Source organism: Phycomyces blakesleeanus (assembly GCF_001638985.1).
Source record: "Phycomyces blakesleeanus NRRL 1555(-) unplaced genomic scaffold PHYBLscaffold_8, whole genome shotgun sequence".
Taxonomy (NCBI): domain Eukaryota; kingdom Fungi; phylum Mucoromycota; class Mucoromycetes; order Mucorales; family Phycomycetaceae; genus Phycomyces; species Phycomyces blakesleeanus.
In genome coordinates, this window is record NW_017265141.1 from 891,906 (window position 1) to 911,384 (window position 19,479).

Below are 19,479 nucleotides of genomic sequence, written 5' to 3' on the forward strand. Positions count from 1 at the left end.
AATAGCACGAGCAAAAGCAGCCTTAATATTGTTGATGTCATTCACATACAACTTATGGCTGACACTATCCTCTTCATCGATCGCCTTTTAGATCTCACGAGTCTTAGTTTTAGTCTCAACAAGCTTCATAATTTCCCTAGCATCATCGACAGTAACCTTTGACAAACGACCTTTCAAGGTAAATTCCAGGCAGTCATCATCAAGAGGGTGATTGTGGTAGCCTTCAATCTCATTGGTGGCTTTCAAAAGAAGATATCCTTTAGCGGCCTTCTTGTATGATATTTTCAAGAGATAGGGGCATCCAGTCTTTCCACTAGACGGAATTCTCTTGCGTTCGCTGTCTTCAATATTCCGTGTGTTCTTATAATGACCGCCCTTGGCACACTTCAAATACACTCGAGTTGGTTTACTATCTCTAGTTACAAGTGCAAAATTGTTGGCAAGTGCATATTCCTGCATCTTTGAAATTGCCATTGTCATGTCACTGTAACCATTAACAGGTGAGACAGGAAGAGGTTGTTGGACAGGATAATGTTCCTTTCCATTGAAAAAGCGCATTTCTTTATTGATAGGATTCATATTGAAGTGATTTCTAGAGAATACTTATTAACATCATGATTTCTAATTGCTAATCTGCAATGAGCAAAGTAATCTCTTTACTATCTCCGAGAAAAAATAATATTTTTAAGTGCAATTGATTAGTAGCTCTTACGAGATGAGTATAGAATAGAAAAGAAGGTTTTATATTTAAATATTGAGTTAAGAATTTCAGGACACATCGTTTTGCCCTGAAGGATTGGAGAAAATACCTCGGACCTCGGACAAGTAGTCACAACGAATTAGTCCGGCAAAAAAAAGGTAGTGCCCCATCCTGAAAATGTCGTCCCCGTAAGATTGCTGATTTGTCGTAGTGATTAGTGAAGAACTGGCAACTTTAGACAGTCAAAAAGCTCAAATTTTTCCTCTGTAATGTAACCACAATTTGGCAATCTGTTTTTAACTGATATTAAATTCCCGGTGTGGCTAAACTACACTATATATAATGTTTTCAATAATGTAACCGCTGCAGATGCTCTAAGTATCCAAATATCACAATTTTGATACTTAAACTGAGCCCATTCAATTTTCACCAAAAACCAGAAGTTTGCAAAAAAAAAAAAAGCTCATTTAGGTCCGAAAAACCTGTAGTGAGAATATATCACAGTCACATAGTGCAGAGTCACTTTTGGCGAAATGGGTAGTTTTGAACAGTGTCCACAGCTGATGTGAAGAACGCATAAGGAGTATGCTATTACGACGACTTACACAAACCGCTACACTCAATAACCGGCAATATCAAAAAGCGTATCGCTATACCGGAATTCGATCATTCTTCTCGACCCAGAAGGTATCAACCGAAGATGGTGAAAAAGGAAGAATGAACATTAGAGTGATTGAGGATGTGCGTGGTATTATGCGTAAAGTACCTCAACCCGTTGTAGCAGTAACAACGTGCTCCCCTGAAGATCCTACACAACGAAGAGGAATTACTGTTTCAAGTTTTACGTCTATATGCCTTCATCCGGAACCACTTGTTTCTTTCTGCGTTCGTACACCATCGCGTGCATCTGAACTACTTCATTCGTCAGGAAAAATGGTCGTAAATGTTTTGAGCCATGAACAAGTTCAACAATCTATAGCATTTTCTTCGCCAGGCTCTGATCAGTTCAAGGATATTCCGTTCTACGACGATCCGAGCACTGGCTTACCAGTATTGATGGGAACAGTAGGATCTATGTATTGTAAGACATTCAAGGTTTTAAAACTAGGCGATCATGAGTTATGGATTACACAAGTGCTTAAAGTTGATGAAGGAGTTGGTAGTACAGAGGGAAGATGCGAAGAAGGGCAACCGCTGCTGTATCATGACCGACGATACCGTAGCGTAGGAGAACAGGTGTTTATGAAAGCTTTCGAAGATTCGACACTCGATACTTCCCAATGGACTCATAGAGCACATGTACGCATGGCATGGAATCATTTGCGAGAGCTTGGGATAAGAGATGCATCAACTGTTATAAAGCGTACTATTCGAACACATTTTGAAAAGAACCCGAACAAGCTTAAATATCACGACACAATCTCATCTTTCTATATACACCTCGTTGATCTCGCTATTAGACAGGATGATCATGATAATGATGACTTCTTTGGATTTATAGAAAGATTCCCTGTTCTTGTCGATCGTACTATTATACAACAGTACTATTCGTCTTCATTGCTTGCTTCAGACAAAGCGCGCGAACAGTTTGTCCCTCCTGACCTCAAGCCATTTCCTGCCCAACTTCCTTCGTCTAGTTAATAAACAGAAACAGCGGGTCTTGTTTTGTTCAATACAAAAGTAAAGTATTTTCTTTTTCTTGTTCTTACTGTTTTGGAACACAGAACTGACGCTGATGTGGCTCAGATGTCAAGTTTAACTCGCTCATCCGAGTTCATACAACATTGCCTTATACTTCCTCAATATCTTTAATTATTAATACTTAGTCATAATCAAGGTAAACTATGTGGATTCCTATAATATCACGAAGAAGAGTAAATGCATAATCTTACGCGATATAATCGTCAAATTCGCATTAACTAAAATAGATAGAAAATAGGGAAATCCTTGATTTATTGTAGTATGAAGAAACACCTAATATTCTTTACTGTCGTACCGTATCTTCATATTAGACTCCGCTTATATAACTAAGGCGCAGCTGTTTTAGCACTACAAGTAGACAAGGAATACTAATCTGTATTCCATGCTCTTCTTTTACTTATTTGTACTTGACTATATTAATAATGGAAGACTTTACCCTTGACCTTTTGTTGAACGACAGCAAGAAAAAATACCTTCCGGGAGATCATGTCAAAGGCATTGTCACTGTGAAATGCGCCAATGGAAGTACCAATACTCCAATTAACTTACGATTAATCTGGGCTGGCAATGCTACAAGTCAAGACAAAGATTCTGAGGATTCATTTCCTTATTTCTTGGAGGCGTGGGAGCTGGAAAATCAAACCCTTAATAGCGACCCTAGTGAACTAGTATTTCCGGAACACCTTTCATTTCAACCAGTAAATATTTCATTGAACAGTACCTATGTTCTGCCTTCTAGTCTAGCGCTTGATGGAATATGCTCGTTTGAGTTCGATGTGATTGTACCTACACGGCTTTATCTTCCTGGAACAATCAAGGTAAAACCACGTGTTACTGTGTGGAGTAGTTTGATTTCTCATCCTCTGTTGTGGAACACTTGTTGGTACTCTTATAGACAGAAGAAACAGACATCACAGCATCCATAACGTACTCGATCGTAGCCCATCTTGATCAGTATGAGTATCCCGGTAACATTGGGGTTGCAAAGGCCGAGGTTATTCTTGCCGAAACATTCAATCATTTCTATAAATCCGGCTTCCAATCCAAGACAGTGAAATACTCCGTTGGAACTTTGTCAAATACCTCTACTGTACAGGAATATGATTATTCAGCTTCACTTAGCATTCATATATTAAATCCAAGAGCAGAAAGAGGTGAGAGTACTATAATGGTAATTATAACTGAAACTTTATATTCATTTACGAATTTAATTATCGGACTTATAGGTGGAGTGACACCTTTGATAGTACATATTACGACTGATTGTAGCCATGACCGGGACGAAATTATTACATACCTTCTTGTACGTATTTGCAGCATCCGTATACAAGAAAGGTAAAGAAAAATATATAAGTTTATTCGAAATAACCAGATGCATCACTAACAGCTATGATTAAATTTAGCAACTGTCAGTTTAATGACACGGTAGTTTGGACAAAACAAGAGACAATTAATATGAAACAAAGTTTTCATCAAAATCCAAAGAAACTTGATCGTTTTCTGGAAATACCTGATGACATACTTCCTACAATCACCAATAACGATGGTATATTTGAGGTGAACTACAAAGTATGTGTGATGGTATCTGGGAATGACACTGTCTACGCTGCCGAAGGTCTACCTGAAAATAGATACGTTATAGTGGACACTCCTCTTTGGATTGATTCTGTATCTAAGGAAAACATCGAACTTGTCTCTCCGTTACACCGAGCGGTTTCTGATCCAAAGAAAGATGATGTGAAAAAGAGGAATATTATGGACAGGTTCAAACGACAGATAAAACCTGATGATGTCGAGCCACTGGAGCCAGTAAAACCAGGTTTCAGGGAGTCATCGAAAGGGTTGTTTTCATTTGGCCGTAGCAAGGCTAAGAATAAGAAATCCACTTCTAATACAACCCCGCCTGAATCGCCTTCACACAACCCCATCACAGTATCTAAATCCCCGCCTTCAACACCACCACCTCCGGGTTTAGACTCTAACTCTCGTCCTGTTCAGCGTGTTCTTAGCACAGCATCGTCTATTTCATACCGCTCTTTTATATCGTCACCATCTCTAGGAAAGTATACGATGCACCCTGGAATTTCAGAAAGAGGAACCGAAAATATGTCAGGTTCTGAAAACCATTTTAGGAGCGCGAATGAAACATATACGAAGCCCAATACTTCGGAGGACACCACTTCAGATGGATACCCTCAAGGATCAACTTACACTTATGAAAAGGCGTCATCTCAAGCTTCTTTTCTCCACAATCGTTCTTGTGGTGAAAGCAAAGCTAGCAATCAGCACCAAGAGTCCGAAATAGATATTCTTTATCGCAATATTCTTGGCCCTTATGATAATACCCCCCTCTATACTCATGGATCTGAAGATAATATCACCTCCTCTATATCTATGGCCCCATCAATCGTAACAAGCGAGGGAGGTGTGGAAACTCACGATATGTTTGATGATTCAGATGACGAGGATATTGAAGAATATCAGGCTAGAATGAAAGCCTTAGAAATAAGACAAATGGAAGAACAACAACGATTCACAAATATCCGCTCTAATAGTCAGAGATCCAATATATCTAACGTGCGGCTCGTATCAAACCGTTTACAACCTTCGATTACCTCCAACACTCTATTATACCACAATCATGATGAATATATATCAGCTTCCGAAACTAGTCCTCAACGCAGTAATGATGTTTTCACAGGTAAAGTCCAGCACAATATTGATATTCAGTACAAAGTTCCGTTCTAATACATTTGATTTCATAGCAAATGGAGAATATGATCTTGATGATGATAGTTCCTCAGATGAAGATGAGCTTATTCATCAAGCTGCTAGATATAATGAGCAACAGCTCAGGCTTGGTCATTACAGAAATTGAGGATCCTATACTTTTACATTTTATTTTATTCATATACATTCCTACATGTGAACACCAATATATAATTTACATGATGCATAATACATAATACATAATACATAAAATAATCTTATAAGCAAACGAATAAATACGTCTTTGCTTTAGCATTCAGAAACATACACTCTTTCCGGAAATTATTGGTGCAAAAATAAAAAATTATTTGGTGCAAAAATGGAATGCACCAAATGCACCAAAAAAGATGAATTAAGCAGAGAAATGGTAAAAAATTGCACCAAATTTTATCTTTATTTTTGCACTAAATAATTTTTTATTTTTGCACCAATAATTTCCGGAAAGAGTGTACATAACCGTAAATAAAGTTATAAATTCTTGCTTTAAGTATTTCAAGACGTCAAAATGAGCAATCCTCAATTTCAACCCGAAATCTTTTTTCACCATTAAATCTACACATTTTAACTCTATTCAGATTCTTCTAAGCCAATCATTTCACTATTTAAACGCCCGCTATTCGAATTATAATCTGAATATCTATCTGAAGAGATAATGAAACACCCTATTATAGATACAGCGAAATAAAAAATAATTATTGATACTGACCTGAATCTAAGTGCTACATATTTAGTCTAACATGGTTGATACGAAGAACGTGCCCAGCCAATATGACCACCAAAAAGTGTGTTGTCTCCTTCACAGCTGGCTGACTCTGGAAAACCTAGCTTCAGATAAACATAAGAGTCTTATTAATCTCGTTTACGATGATTTATTTCGAGTTTGTATTCAAAGATCTGTTGTACTATCACGATTGACTTTATCTTCCCCGTATTTTACATACCGGTACTAATGTGTATCATGTTAGACCATGAGTAAGAACATAATAAAGAAAAATAGTCCAATAAAAAATCAGTAGGGCAGAATGCAATACCGAAAGTCGACAAAGAAGACCAATAAAAAGTTTAAAACGGATTTACAAATGTTGTCTGCATTAACCTCGTGGCCCTATTCCAAACTCAGGTACTTTTTTATAAACTCTATAGGGAAAAGAGCATTCACAAAATACTTTCAAAAAGTGAATACATCTTTTATTCAAGGTCAACATATGTTACTTTAAGAATTTTGAGTTCTCAAAGCTAAAACTGAAAAGGTACAAACCGTAAGCAATCGTACATATATATTTCTTATATTAATATGCACGTATATACATTTAGTGAGTAACTAATAAGAGATGTTAAACGAAATAAACACATTTTTTCAGACTCTTTAAGAAATAACATCTATTTGGCAGATATTTCAATATATATATAAGCTAGTAATAAAACCGTTTATAGTTTAGACTTTGATTACATAACAGAAGATTTACAAGAAGCTCTGGTACATGTAGATCTTGAAATATTTCCCTTGACAGCAATTGACTATGGCCATTCTTCTATATTTACATCAGTATCAGGAGGTAGGATTTTAGGGTACCAATTGAGAAGATTTATTCAAAAAGTTATACAGTCTTTGGTTCAACAAGAAAACAAAAAAAAACGTTACAAGAGCTGAAAAGGAGACATGCAAGATATACTCAGTAACAAATTGATCCCAAAAACTTTTTCAATTTTAGGATATATACTGTATCTAGAATATGTCGAATCAAGATTGAAAAACTACTTCAAATAGTACATAAGTGTCATTGCGAAGAAATACCTCCATTTGTACCAAAGTCTTCAGAGAGAGCAGAACTAAATGGGTAGCACTTTTATTGACAGTCGAAGAATGTACAATCGTAAAAACACACACATAAAAGGGCACAAGGATAAAAAAAACGACAAGATAAGCCAAGGTAATATGTTTTGTTTGTATGGAGCTGTGATAGGCTCAGGTTTATTAAAGTTCTCTGAATAAGTAGGACGAAAGAGAAAATTGCAAAATCTGTTTCGAGGGTTTATGGGGGTTATTTGATGTTTATGGCTTCTTGATTTTTCACTTGTTTTTGTGCGATTTTTGCTAGTGTGTTAAAATGTCAATGAATTTTTTTAAGCGGTGGAAGAATCAGCAGAGTCAAGCTCGGGCTCAAATCAGAGGCGAGAGATTGATTTGTGAGTAGTGGCAAGAACCAAAGAAGGTAGAAAAGGGGGCAGGATTGAAGTAGAGTGCCCAGTGGTGGTCCCAGATAGCAAGGATTTTCAGTCCAAATACCGAAGCGGCTGGAATACCGGGGTTTAGCGTGAGAGGGAGGAGAAAGGATGTGAATGCAGAAGAGAGTGCAGAAGACGGAGAGACGGTGCCGAAGAATTCTAACCAAATGCCTAACCACACCGCGGATTTCAACGGACAAGAAAGAAAAAAATCTCTTGCGTCTCGAAGCCAAGGTAATAAAGAACAAGCCAATGCAAAGTTTAAGGATAGGTAATATACTCTTGATTTCTCAGATGTCTAAAACTCATATAATTACGTCTATATTTTATAGGTAGAAAATCTTGGAACTCAAGTACGGCAAAAGCACGATTCTTATAATCGCTTGTGTAAATGGGGTGAAAGAATAAGACTCTGTGGACTTAAAGTGATATCAGTTAGAGTTGACAAGAGCTTTGTTTAGAATGCTTAAACGAGGAGAAAAAGAGGATTGATTGATATTTCCCTATGTTGATGAGTTTAAGACATTCAAATTAAAAATAAACTACATCTGCTTCAAAAGAGCCAGACTCCTAACGTTTTATAATAATTATTTAACTATTGCTAAAAGGAAAATATGACTTTTGCGTTTAATAGTTTAATTATTGGCATAGCTTTCCAAAGGTGTACGACGGTATGGAACCGTGATTCAAATGCTGCAAAGAATATTCATAACATTTCTACCGACTTACTCCGCAGCAGTGATCGGTTTATTTCTCTGTCGTTCTTGTCAGAATTGGCTTCTTCGAAAGCATATGTGCATACGGGCTCAAAAAAGATATCAGAATGTGCAAAAGTTTATTCTAAAAATGCTATAAAAATCTACGAATTTTGTACGAATTTTATACTTTTGGTGCCCACAACTCCAAAATGATATCATTGGCTAAAATTCACATAAGATTTTGTTCGAGCAGTCTGGCTGAGTACCCCCAATGAAGTTAAAAAGAAGCCCAACCGATTCTGACTGGCAGTTTTTTCTTTATATTGCCAATTCGAATGAGGAGAAGATTATGCCTTTGATGAAAGAGATGTACTATAGTTCACAAAGCCTAGAAAAGCGGCAATAAAATATTTTTACCTGTCTCTCATAAAAATCTAAATTTGTTAAACTTTTTTTCACACCCAGATGAACGTCACATACAGGTGTCGGACGTTTAATCTGGTAAGCATTGGCCTTAATGACTTAAAGGCAGGCAATCAAGTGAAAGTAAAGCCTCCAGAACCTTTGCTCGGAAGCACTATCTGTTTTTCTTTATTATATATATATATATAGGACAAAAATGAATCCACCAAGCCAAGACTCACACAACTTTGTTCAGCCTCATCTGGCCCATAATGCTAAACAACTTCAGTTCATCCGCTCCTGTTTTGCTGCCATTGCTGGATCGGCTGCTGGTATTCTAGGCTTTACAAACTGGTCCGGGTTTCTGTTTTACGCACTCGGATGGTCTATCTTGTCTGCGTTTGTGGTTATATTCAGTTGTGGAAGCAAGCCATCACGTTTCTTTGTTCATGGCTGGAGGGATCTGGTTATAGATGGTGCGATGAATGGAATGCTGTCGTATACTTTGTTTCACACACTATTGTATGGTCTGGTACATCTCTATCAATAAATAATAATAATACATACAGTTTCAAAAAGAGTGAAGAACGAATATATATATATAAACACTATAAAAATATACCGAAAAAATGCGTCTTTTTTTTTCAAAATGAAACTTATCTTTAGTGAAGTTAATATTTCAAATCTAGGATATGTCTGCTTATTTTAGTATGGAATATACTGTTCCATTTTATCCTAACCTACTATCTACACACTACAAAACAACAAGCCATTAAAACGTTCCGATCAATTTGAAGTAACGTGTACTTTGATATTGAATACAAGACTTCCACTCCAAAAAAGTTGGATTTTAATTTTTTTTAGTTCTTGTTAGAGACATGGAAAGGGCAAAACTAGGGATTTTACACTAAATATAGTTATTGATTGAATATTTAGTAATAAAACTATTTAAAGTTTGAACAATCTAGGAACAGTTAATTAGTACTATGCTCAACCCAACTTTAGAAGTGTAAATCCAATACTACCAATCTTATTCTTTCTATACTCCTAGTCAAATGTGTAAGGTTAACAAAGCTGCCGACGCTTTTCCTATTGATAATATAATAATGATACACTTAATCTATAGGTAGAAAAATATTAATGGAAAATATAATGATGAAATGTAGAAAGTTTTGATAAGTATATGCTAGGCCAACTTTACAAGCTATATGTTTACTTTTCTATAATAATGCATGGCTTAGTATATGCGTGAGCATTTCAAGCAGTTATATTTAAATGTGGCTAAAAAAAAGGGCAGGTTTGGCAGTTAAACTTATGAGAATACCTATTTAAAAAACTGGTTATTTTATTATCTACTTTATGGAATCCCATGTAAATTAATTTTCTAAGAAAAAAACGTCTTTGCACTTTAAGTGTTTTTTATTAAATCGAATAATAGTATATAACGATGATCAGAAAAACCAGCAAATTTTATGCTCACTACGAAGCTGGCAATATTGGAGATATTTAACTCCCATTTTTATATTGGAAATTGAAGGCCGATATCTCATAAAATGATCCTAGAAAAGAGAAACAAATGAATAAGTTTACTAGTGAAGGAGGCTATATTATAAAATGAAATTTTGAAATGTTTTTATCAAATGTAACTTCTGGGGATACTACAATAATGATAAAAGATAGAATGGTGGATATCAATGTGGTATTGCATGTTTGTATGTGAGCTTGGACTGCAGGTGAGACTAGTAATGTATATATGTATATATATAAATGTATGTTTGTTTATGGAGAGTAGTAATTTCAAATGAAAGAAATATATATTTGAATAATAAAAAGAAAGATCCCATTGCTTTAAATGTATAGAAATAATCTCGAGATTTATAAAATCTATTATGATCGACATTTCTATCAAACGCTGCAATATTATGTCACCTCAAGCTTTTTCTGTCTACTTCTTTTTCTGAACGTGCAAATATTCAGTATAAAGAACAACCATGCTTCCTAATATTATTATTACTATAAGTTCTATTAGCCAATAAGCATCTGTGTTCAATAAAAAAAAAAAGACGGAAAACAAAAGGTAAAATTGAAACATCTAAATAAAGACATAAATTTTCGGTAAAATTATACAAATTTATCATCATCCCATTGTGGACTACACCGAGAAGTCGGGTGAACAGAAACGGCAAGTGAAGGTTTCGGTTTCATATCTGAAAGTAATGGTTATGTTTAGAAAGTTAAAATACGAATGAACAATATGCGGTATTTGGAATTTCTAATTCAAGAAATATGCTAGAATGTTCCAATAGATTTATGAAACAAATTGAAACAAATTAAAGATTCCAATACTCTAAAACAAGAGACTAACTAATACGATAATGTTTCTAATGAAATCTCGCAAACCGTTTCTTTGCGCTTTGCGTAATTATTTTATAATAGAAAATATATGCGGTTAATTATTCTATTGACACCAGAATTCGTTTTTAAAGGACACGACCTTATTGGAGATAAATAATTTATATTAAATTTGAAACATTTTCAAAAATGCCAAAAAGCATAAATTTTAAGAATTACAGAGATTTATAAACAGTTCTCTCTTTGCAAAAGAAAGAAAGAGAAAAGTTAAATTTTTTTTTAACTTTTTCACTTTATCACTCGTCTCAATCAACAAGTCCTACTCTTTCTTTTATATATAAAAATATACTACCTAAAAGCCAATGCATAATCAAACCTCTGTACTATGCCACCAACAAAATCAAGCATTGACAGAAACATGTATTCACGACGACTATACCGCAAAGCGCAAGTTTTCAAATAAGTTACAAAGACAATCAACTTGGATTCAAGCGTTTTGTCCTGGTGTAAACATGGATCGAAATTATTCCGACACCTCTACACTTACTCCTAGCGATGAAAACTCGGAAAGTTCATATGATCAAAGTTCCTCTCCTGTCAAATGCGAATGTGGAAAAACGCTAGAATCAGGATGGAGCTGTGAGAACTGCCGCAGAAATTGTCCGTACTGTAATCGCATGCTAACAACAGACCCTGAAGATTATTGTACAAGATGTTACCGTTATTGTACCCAACATGGTGCATATCTTATCATTTCATTGTCACCCACTGAAAATAGCTCGGCAAAAGTATGCCCAAAGTGTGCAGAGAGCTAACACTGGACCTATATTGAACAATCCCTTTTTATCTTGAAATCAAATCTATTTAATTTTATCGCTTGTAAATATATGTATATTTTTAAGAAAAGGTATATATTCGTATTACCATTCAGCTCTTTCGTTTACCTGTATTAGACTCGTGCTTTTATTTTCACAGCTATAATAATAAAATAAAATAAAATAAAATAAAATAGAAATAGAAATAGAAATGTATAATGCACATTACCAAAGTCTGGAAAGAATCTTATATATCTACAGACTTATTAAAGGATCAAGATGATGTTAAAGAACATAATGAGAAATTTCGAAACTTTGGAACGATTGATATATAAAGCAGAGCCTTGAAGATGGGATTGCATTATTGTCAACACGTTGTAGCGAGGTCATTGAGAGTAAAGTTTTACAGCAATCAATATATGTAATATTTAGCTCCAAGAAGTAGTTGGATAAATCTTTAAGCTTATTTTTGGTTTTCAAGGTAGTCATTGTAGTTGACTAAAATGCTTCCAAGTGGAAAGTATTTCTTTATTGCTCATTTGATATACCCAGTATAATTTTTTATTTGCTTGTATATTTTTATACCTCATTTTAAGTTTATTTGAATATATAGAATATCTTTTTATAACCAACACATGGTAAAGCTAACGTGGAATAATATAGATCCATAATTACTCATCTAAGCACCCAGGGCACCCTTTGTCGCATCATAGTAATTCTCACGCATAAACTCAAAGAACGCAAAATGATCGGGCTGGGCACCATACTTGTACACAAATTGAGATGCAAGATAGGCTCCGAAAATGGCCTTGACGTAAGCGACAGGTACTCGTTTTTGCAAGGTGTCCAGACCAAGTTTTTCCAAAAGCAGTTTAGGAAAAGCGGATCTTAGAACAGCACTACGAAGTTTCTGATTCTCCCACAGACCCGTTTCTTGTAGTTGATCATTGAGCTGAACAATTGCCACGGAAAGTTCATCAGAAAGCAAGGAAATAGGTAATTTGGTTCTTGTGTGTTCTCTCCAGAGGGCATCAAACTCAATTGCCGCATTACGCTCGATGATTTGCTGAACTTCTTTTACATAGGCCTGGTAGAATGCTGGTACCTTTCCATCTTTGACACACATGTGTTGAGCAAACTCGGCATCATCAAAGGCCAAAGCAGCAAGAACCTCAAGTGAGGAAGATGTCACTCCACCCTTATTAGCCGATGCGTCCTTGAATATTACCACACCAGCCTTCTCGAGGCGCAAACGAGCTTCTTGAGTAAAAAACAAATTGGCCCCCTCCACAATATACTTAAACATCGGGGATCCTTCTTCATCAAACATGTCGTTGACATTATTAAGATCTACAGACTCCGGGCGTCCGCCGCATGGTACAAACAGTGTAGCTGACGCCAGAGGATTTGTGTGGAAAGTATTGCGGAAGTGAAGACCATTCTCGACCTTGTGACCACCAGGAAGCTTTACATTGTTTTCATCTACCAGTACACGAAAACCACTGGCCGACAGGAGCGAGGTATCGAAACTGACAATCATAAGACGAGCATCTGCCAGACGATTCAACTCTTTACGGTTAATTCCCTTGGGATCATACAAAACGCCTGAACCATCCACAATAGCTACTGTCTTGTCATTGGATATCTTAATTTCGTTTGATCCAAGATCACCGTCCGGCCCGCCTGTCTGTAGCTTTGTGCAATCCTGTTCTTTCAGCGAGAATGTGCGGTATATTCCCAAAACATACTGATGCACAGACCGGGTTGTCATACCATACAAGTCGTGCGGGATTCCGCCAAGGGATTGACTCTTGCCGGTTGTGAATGCTTTCCAGAAACTGGCACCTCGTCTGCGTGCGTGCTGAGACGCCCAGTCCATATAATCCGCCGTGCCTTCATCTGGGCCAAAGAATAGAATCTCGGATTTGTTCTTGAGATCGATCAACTTATCTTTGATGCCAGGGGTCTCGCCTACAATCAACAGATCTAACATGGAGTCGACATACTTTTCAAAAGCCACCAATGCCTTGTCCTGCTGGTCAATGTCCAACAAGATTGTTCCTTTAGACCCTCCTTCCGGAATATCTTTGTTTTTACGCTGTTGAGTTGCGGCCAAAGCATAATTTTCGTCAAATAAGGTACGTTGGTTGATCGAATAGGCTTCTCTGTTTCGCGACCGGATGATTCGAATACCACCGCGAGCAACATCTTGAAATCGAAGATGGAATCCTCTGAATTCAGAGCCGACCACAAGGAACATACCATAGAGTTTTGTAGGATACTCAATTTCTGGAAGGAAATTAGGATCAAGGCGGAAAGAGAGTGCGACCTTTGTAGATTGGTAAAAGTTTGTCTTGACAACATGTTGGTTGAAGGTCAGGAAGGCTTCAAAAACAAGCTGCTCATGGGCATTGGATGTTACACTTTTGATTTTCTTTGTTAATTGGGCGGTGTTCATGACCTCTAGGTTCGTCAGGCGTTGGTAAGATATTGTTGGTTTAAGAGATGCTTCACGCTGGTTGACGTAATGTGTGGTGGCAAAGTTTCCATAGAGAAGTCTAATCAACTCGGGATAGTTCTTGATAATCTCTAGAATGTAGTCCCGGGTAAATGTTTCTTGGCGTAGACGCTTTTTCATCTTTGTCAAAACTTCTTGGTGAATTGGGTTGTTTGAGTCCAGGATCGTATTCAGGCTAAGATATTCTTTGCCAAGTCGGTTGAGAAAATGCTGAGCAAAGATCCAACCCACAAATCCGTATACGGCTTCTTGTACGGAAAGTTGGCCGCTCTGAAAGTATTCCTGAAGAGGAGTCATGGGAAGACAGTAGAGGAGAGAGATTTCCTTGATGACCTGATGAATAGAGATTTCTATTGGAGCAGCCTTTGATATAGGGAGTGGGTTGAGATACAGAGATATGATAGTAACTCCATTAGAGAATTGCTCTGGAATATTACAAGCATAATAAGAATCGTTGAAAATACAGAGTGAGTAAAGATTACTTTTCATAAATCAACATAGATAAAAACATGTACTATCTATCAGCTTTTGACTTACCGACATATTTGCGTGTGGAGTAGAGATCGTAGTAGTGGTACAAATCCGACAAAGCCGAAAAGAATCCGGTTGTACTTCTCTGACGATAACCCACGATCAACCGCCTTTCGCGACTACCTTGCACTTCATACATTTCAATTACTGGACCCGTACGTCTGAGGGCATTGCGCATTACTTGTTCATAGATCTTGAGTGTGTGTTCTGTGGCTGTCACCAAAAATGTCTTGTCTGAAACATGTCTAATATCTGTTTCCTTGTCAGGCTTTGGTTCAGGATTGGCAAATTGGCAGCGGGTAGCAAAATAACTACGCAACTGTGGCGTATTTTCTGGAGTTGCTGATCCGTTAGACCGATATGACTCAATACGATAGGCTTGAGTGGGAGTAGAAGGATCCAACCACTTTTCATCGATCCTGCATATTATTTACACACGCACGCACGCACGCACGTATATAGATACATACATATAAGTGAACAGATATTTACATGGTTGACTGAAGCCTGCGTCATTTCTTACATTTTTTCGATCTGAGGTCCAGACAAGACCGAAACTCCGGGTTTTGACGAATGGACATATACAGACGACTCTTCACTTTCTTTCTGGAGATTTATATCGAGGACGTTTTCGTTCTTTGTGTAGGCAAGGATCTTGGCACCATACAAGGCCATGATGTGACTTCCGATTGTCTCAACAGACTCAAGGGCAAAGTAGTAGTCGTCGATATTCAAGTTTCTGAATTGAATGATTTAGAGTATGTCCAAGACTAGTGAATTTCTCTTTCTTATTTATATGACTGGTCAACTTACTCATAAAACCAGCGAACTTCGTTCTCGACAAGTTCCTTTGGTAGGAAGCCTGTCTGCTCCAGATGATAGACTACTTTTTTCATTTGGTCCTTTTTGCCTGGAAACACATTCGCGTTGTATCCAGAATCATTGTGAATTGTGTGAAGAGCGTCCTTTTGGATCTTTGCTTGCATGTTTTTTATGATACAGAAAGAAAGAGAAGGAGAAATATCCGAAACTTTTAGGATTATTTATTTATTTATTTATTTGTTTGTTTGGTTTTTAGTATATTATTTAAAAACTCTCTATACGTGTCTTTAAAGGGGGGGGGGGGGGGGGGTGTTAAGACTGGGTGCAGGACTGGGGGTACTCTCTTTTTTTTTTACGAGAAAAAGCGGAGTTGTAATTAAATGAGCCATAAAACAGAACGTTAAAATAAGAGACATTTACTGTGTATAGAGCCTGATTACGCCACTTTGATTGGATCTACTAGATTATAGTAAATTCGTTGACGGCCTGTGTTTTGTGTAGGAAACAAATGAAAATTTTCATAGCATACAGAATGAGTTGCCTGCAATAAGATTTGTATTCTTCTTATTTTATATTCAAGGTTCGTTTTTGGACAGTTTTACTATTATTTATTTTTGGATAGGTGTTTAGGATCCTGATACATCGTACAGGACTGGTGTGTTTAGGAGAATAATCAAATATATAAATACACATATCAATTCGCTGTTCTTAGCTTATCTTATCTTTTTGTGAATCCATAAAAGCTTAGCCATCCTTGCTTGCATTGATTATTCACATGGACTAACAAAAAGGTTACCCTAAAATAACCCTGGAAATAAATAAACACATTTCCACAACACAATTTACAATCGTATAAAGGGTTTATTCAACCAATCAATTCATCAAATAGTTCATAATTTGTTACGCTATATTGTTAAAACACATACATTAACAATCATAATATCTTTATTAAATGTCCATTGTTTAACTTTCTAGCTCTTCTAATCCGCGATAATAGTCCACAGCTTAGAACAAAAATATATATCATACATCTCAAGTATAGCATTGCAGTGTTTAAACTTGATATTAAGACAAGTTGGATTGCTTCTTCTTCTTCCTTTTTTTTGAACCAATGAGAATTCGATTTTAGATGAAAAGAAAAGAAAAATTAAGACAAATATGGATTATTTTGTTTTGTAGAATATTCTTTATCTGTAACATTATAAATTCACTTGGAAGGAAAACGACGTTCAAAACGCCAATGTCTTAACAAATATAAGCTAAAAAAAAAGTGCTTAGAGTCTTTGATACGAGCCACAGTTTCAATGGAGTTGCAGAAAACAACGAAAAATAAACGAAAAAGCTCTCTTTTGGCCTTGTTGTTGTTGGCTTTGATGCTGTGGTCTAGTACAGGTATATATATATATCCTCCAGGAAAAGAAGACAGGGCTACCAAAGTAACTGGTTTGGACATGTTAATCGATGAAATCTCATCACATATTGCATTAGTTGACAATTAGTTATTTTGGAAACAATTTTAATATTATCAGAATATATAATCCCACAGTAGTTCCTAAGCAGGTTTGTACGAATTATGATATTTCCAACACGATTTGATACAATTTGTACTTTTTTTTTCTGTGATGTGCGTATTGTAAACCGGCCTTAGGATCGTGTCCCATTAATTTTGTCTTGCTATAGTAGTATGATATCCTAATAATCCCTGTATTTCTTCTTGTTTACTCGAAGTATCTCTATCTTCTATGTCATTTATGTATATATATGCTTACCATTTGCCGGCTATTGACCAGAATTATTTTTATTACTTACTTCCCTTTGTCTGGTATCCACATTTATTTCACTCTATGCACTTGACTTTGGCTAATATATATATATATATATATAATGCTTAAGTTGCACATAGATACGTAAAAATATACATCATCTATAGCTTTTGTATTACTCTGCTTCTATTTCTTCTCTTCAGGTCCTTATCATCTTTATTTTTTTTTTAGATTCCATGATTTTCTTTTTCACTAAACATTGCCCAGTTTTTGATAGAAAAAGAAGAATAATCGAAGTTTAATAAAAATGATTAAAAGAGAGAGAGATTAAAGTGTGGGACTATGGTCATGAAGAAGCCATATTAGCCAGTTATATTGCTTCATAATTGAAGACACCAGAAAATGCAAAACTACAAGTTTTATTTAACATCTTTGTAGACGAATCAGATTTAATTTATAAGCACTTTTTGCGACAAAGAATCCAAATTCGTTTCAATTTCAAGCAAAAACAGTATTAAGACGGTAACATGTCACTGTGGCTTGTATTTCAATATCAATTGTATGCAACTTGATCTTCCGCTTGTCTACTTTTCTGTGTGTGTGTGTGTGCGTGTGCCTCTGTATATAATTTATATATTTTTCTCTCCCTTCCTTTCTCTCTTATTTACAAATGTCTTTCTCTCTCTTTGGCTCATTATCGCAATCCACGTCAGAGAATGACGAAGTACGACCAGCAGATGGATCATCAACACAACCTCCCCCACCCCCACCCCCAAAAGCACCCAGGACTGGACTGTATGCCTCACTTTCTGGTCTTGGCACTCCTCCCCCTGTAAACGATCCATCTCCTTTGACACCAAACCCAACTCCTGCCATTGCGGCCTCTAAACCCGCAGGTACAGAGCCATAAACATGGCTGCCTATTATCCATCTCTTTAGAATGTACATGTACACTTGTGTACACTTATGTACATGTACATGCCCTTGATATTGTTTTTCTTTCGTATCACACAGAGCTCCATCTATAGCTGATTTTCTTCTTCTTCTTCGTTAAGATAAAGAAATAGAAAAGAAGTGTGTGTGGGCGTGTGTTTTTGTGTGCTATACATATATTATACACATATATACTCTACTTTTTGTTTTCTACTGTACATTTTTTTCTTGCATTGTTGCTTAACCACCTACTCCCCCTTCAATCCTTATTTTGCCCGTTGTGCCTTGAGCAGGCTGGTCTTCTTTTGGACATTTCAGACCAGTTATACGAAAGCCAACCATTCAAGCAAAGCCTAGACTGGTCAAGCCTGTCATTCCTTCAGGTGCCAGGATTGTCTCGACCACTGTTGTCCAAAAAGACCCACGACCTCCTGTTGAATCCGAACCAACTCAGACAGCAAAGCCTACTTTAACTGCTCCAGCTACGGCACCTACCCTTACGATGAGTTCTTTGCCTTATTTGACGAGTACTGAAGATGTTAATGGGTTTCGTACAGTCCAACCCCAGAAAGTAAACCATCTCTTTAATAGAAAGAGAGAGATAGAGGCGGAAGATATACGACCCCTCTTCTTGCTTTTTTTTTACACAAAAGAAGAAACAAAAGAAGAAATACTGATGGGACATGTGCTTGGTAGAAGAAGGCCAAACATTTCGGCAAGAACAATACCCAAAATCAACAACCCATTGTATTTGACATGAGTGAGGACTATGATCCTAACAGACCCAATGATTATGAGCACTACAAGGAAGAACGGAAACAGCATGTAGAGAAAATGAAGCGGCAGAAAAAGGAAATGTTGGAGAAGAGAAAACATGATTCTCGCTCACGCTCTCGCTCTAGCTCTCGTTCTAGTCAAGACTCTTATTCTAGCTCTCGTTCTCGATCACGCTCGCTTTCACGCTCTCGATCACGCTCTCGATCACCCGTAAGAAAACATGGCAGTAAGTGTCCATTATTTGGAAGGAAGATATATCGCATTTTTTTTCTGTTTTGGATAAATAGATAAATTATTCAAAAATCATAACCTGTTTTTTTTTGTTTTGTTTTGGTAGATGCTTTTGCACCTCCGGCCAGTCTGTACCAGCCTTCTCGACGATCACCTTCACCTGTAGCTGCAGTCGAACAAGCACCATTATCCCCAGCAGCTACAATGGCATCCTTAATAGACGGTAACATTCGAATGGATC

General features: G+C 36.7%; 6 protein-coding genes across 6 annotated transcripts; 5 read left to right on the top strand and 1 right to left on the bottom strand.

Annotated features, from left to right (window-relative positions):
- Positions 1 to 1,285: 1,285 nt before the first annotated feature.
- PHYBLDRAFT_167238 (hypothetical protein) lies at positions 1,286 to 2,341 on the top strand (the record flags this gene model as incomplete). Its single annotated transcript, XM_018435609.1, has 1 exon — positions 1,286 to 2,341. One exon carries the CDS (start codon positions 1,286 to 1,288, stop codon positions 2,339 to 2,341), a length of 1,056 nt encoding a protein of 351 aa, XP_018292943.1.
- A 482-nt stretch (positions 2,342 to 2,823) lies between these two features.
- PHYBLDRAFT_61052 (hypothetical protein) lies at positions 2,824 to 5,279 on the top strand (the record flags this gene model as incomplete). Its single annotated transcript, XM_018440739.1, has 5 exons — positions 2,824 to 3,219; positions 3,297 to 3,555; positions 3,628 to 3,736; positions 3,805 to 5,102; positions 5,167 to 5,279. 5 exons carry the CDS (start codon positions 2,824 to 2,826, stop codon positions 5,277 to 5,279), a joined length of 2,175 nt encoding a protein of 724 aa, XP_018292944.1.
- Positions 5,280 to 5,907: 628 nt separating this feature from the next.
- Positions 5,908 to 7,012, top strand: PHYBLDRAFT_167240 (hypothetical protein; the record flags this gene model as incomplete). The annotated part of the gene is made up of 4 exons (XM_018435610.1): positions 5,908 to 6,069; positions 6,368 to 6,429; positions 6,605 to 6,726; positions 6,939 to 7,012. The coding sequence occupies 4 exons, from the start codon at positions 5,908 to 5,910 to the stop codon at positions 7,010 to 7,012; spliced, it is 420 nt and encodes a 139-aa protein (XP_018292945.1).
- Positions 7,013 to 8,365: 1,353 nt separating this feature from the next.
- PHYBLDRAFT_76560 (hypothetical protein) lies at positions 8,366 to 9,063 on the top strand (the record flags this gene model as incomplete). The annotated part of the gene is made up of 2 exons (XM_018443171.1): positions 8,366 to 8,463; positions 8,707 to 9,063. 2 exons carry the CDS (start codon positions 8,366 to 8,368, stop codon positions 9,044 to 9,046), a joined length of 438 nt encoding a protein of 145 aa, XP_018292946.1. The 3' UTR covers positions 9,047 to 9,063.
- Positions 9,064 to 10,190: 1,127 nt separating this feature from the next.
- PHYBLDRAFT_61049 (hypothetical protein) lies at positions 10,191 to 11,663 on the top strand (the record flags this gene model as incomplete). Its single annotated transcript, XM_018440738.1, has 2 exons — positions 10,191 to 10,229; positions 11,208 to 11,663. The coding sequence occupies 2 exons, from the start codon at positions 10,191 to 10,193 to the stop codon at positions 11,661 to 11,663; spliced, it is 495 nt and encodes a 164-aa protein (XP_018292947.1).
- A 471-nt stretch (positions 11,664 to 12,134) lies between these two features.
- PHYBLDRAFT_76559 (hypothetical protein) lies at positions 12,135 to 15,707 on the bottom strand. The gene is made up of 4 exons (XM_018443170.1): positions 15,526 to 15,707; positions 15,236 to 15,451; positions 14,719 to 15,131; positions 12,135 to 14,606 (listed from the first exon to the last, which is right to left on the bottom strand). Exons 1-4 carry the CDS (start codon positions 15,696 to 15,698, stop codon positions 12,343 to 12,345), a joined length of 3,066 nt encoding a protein of 1,021 aa, XP_018292948.1. The 5' UTR covers positions 15,699 to 15,707; the 3' UTR covers positions 12,135 to 12,342.
- Positions 15,708 to 19,479: the final 3,772 nt, after the last annotated feature.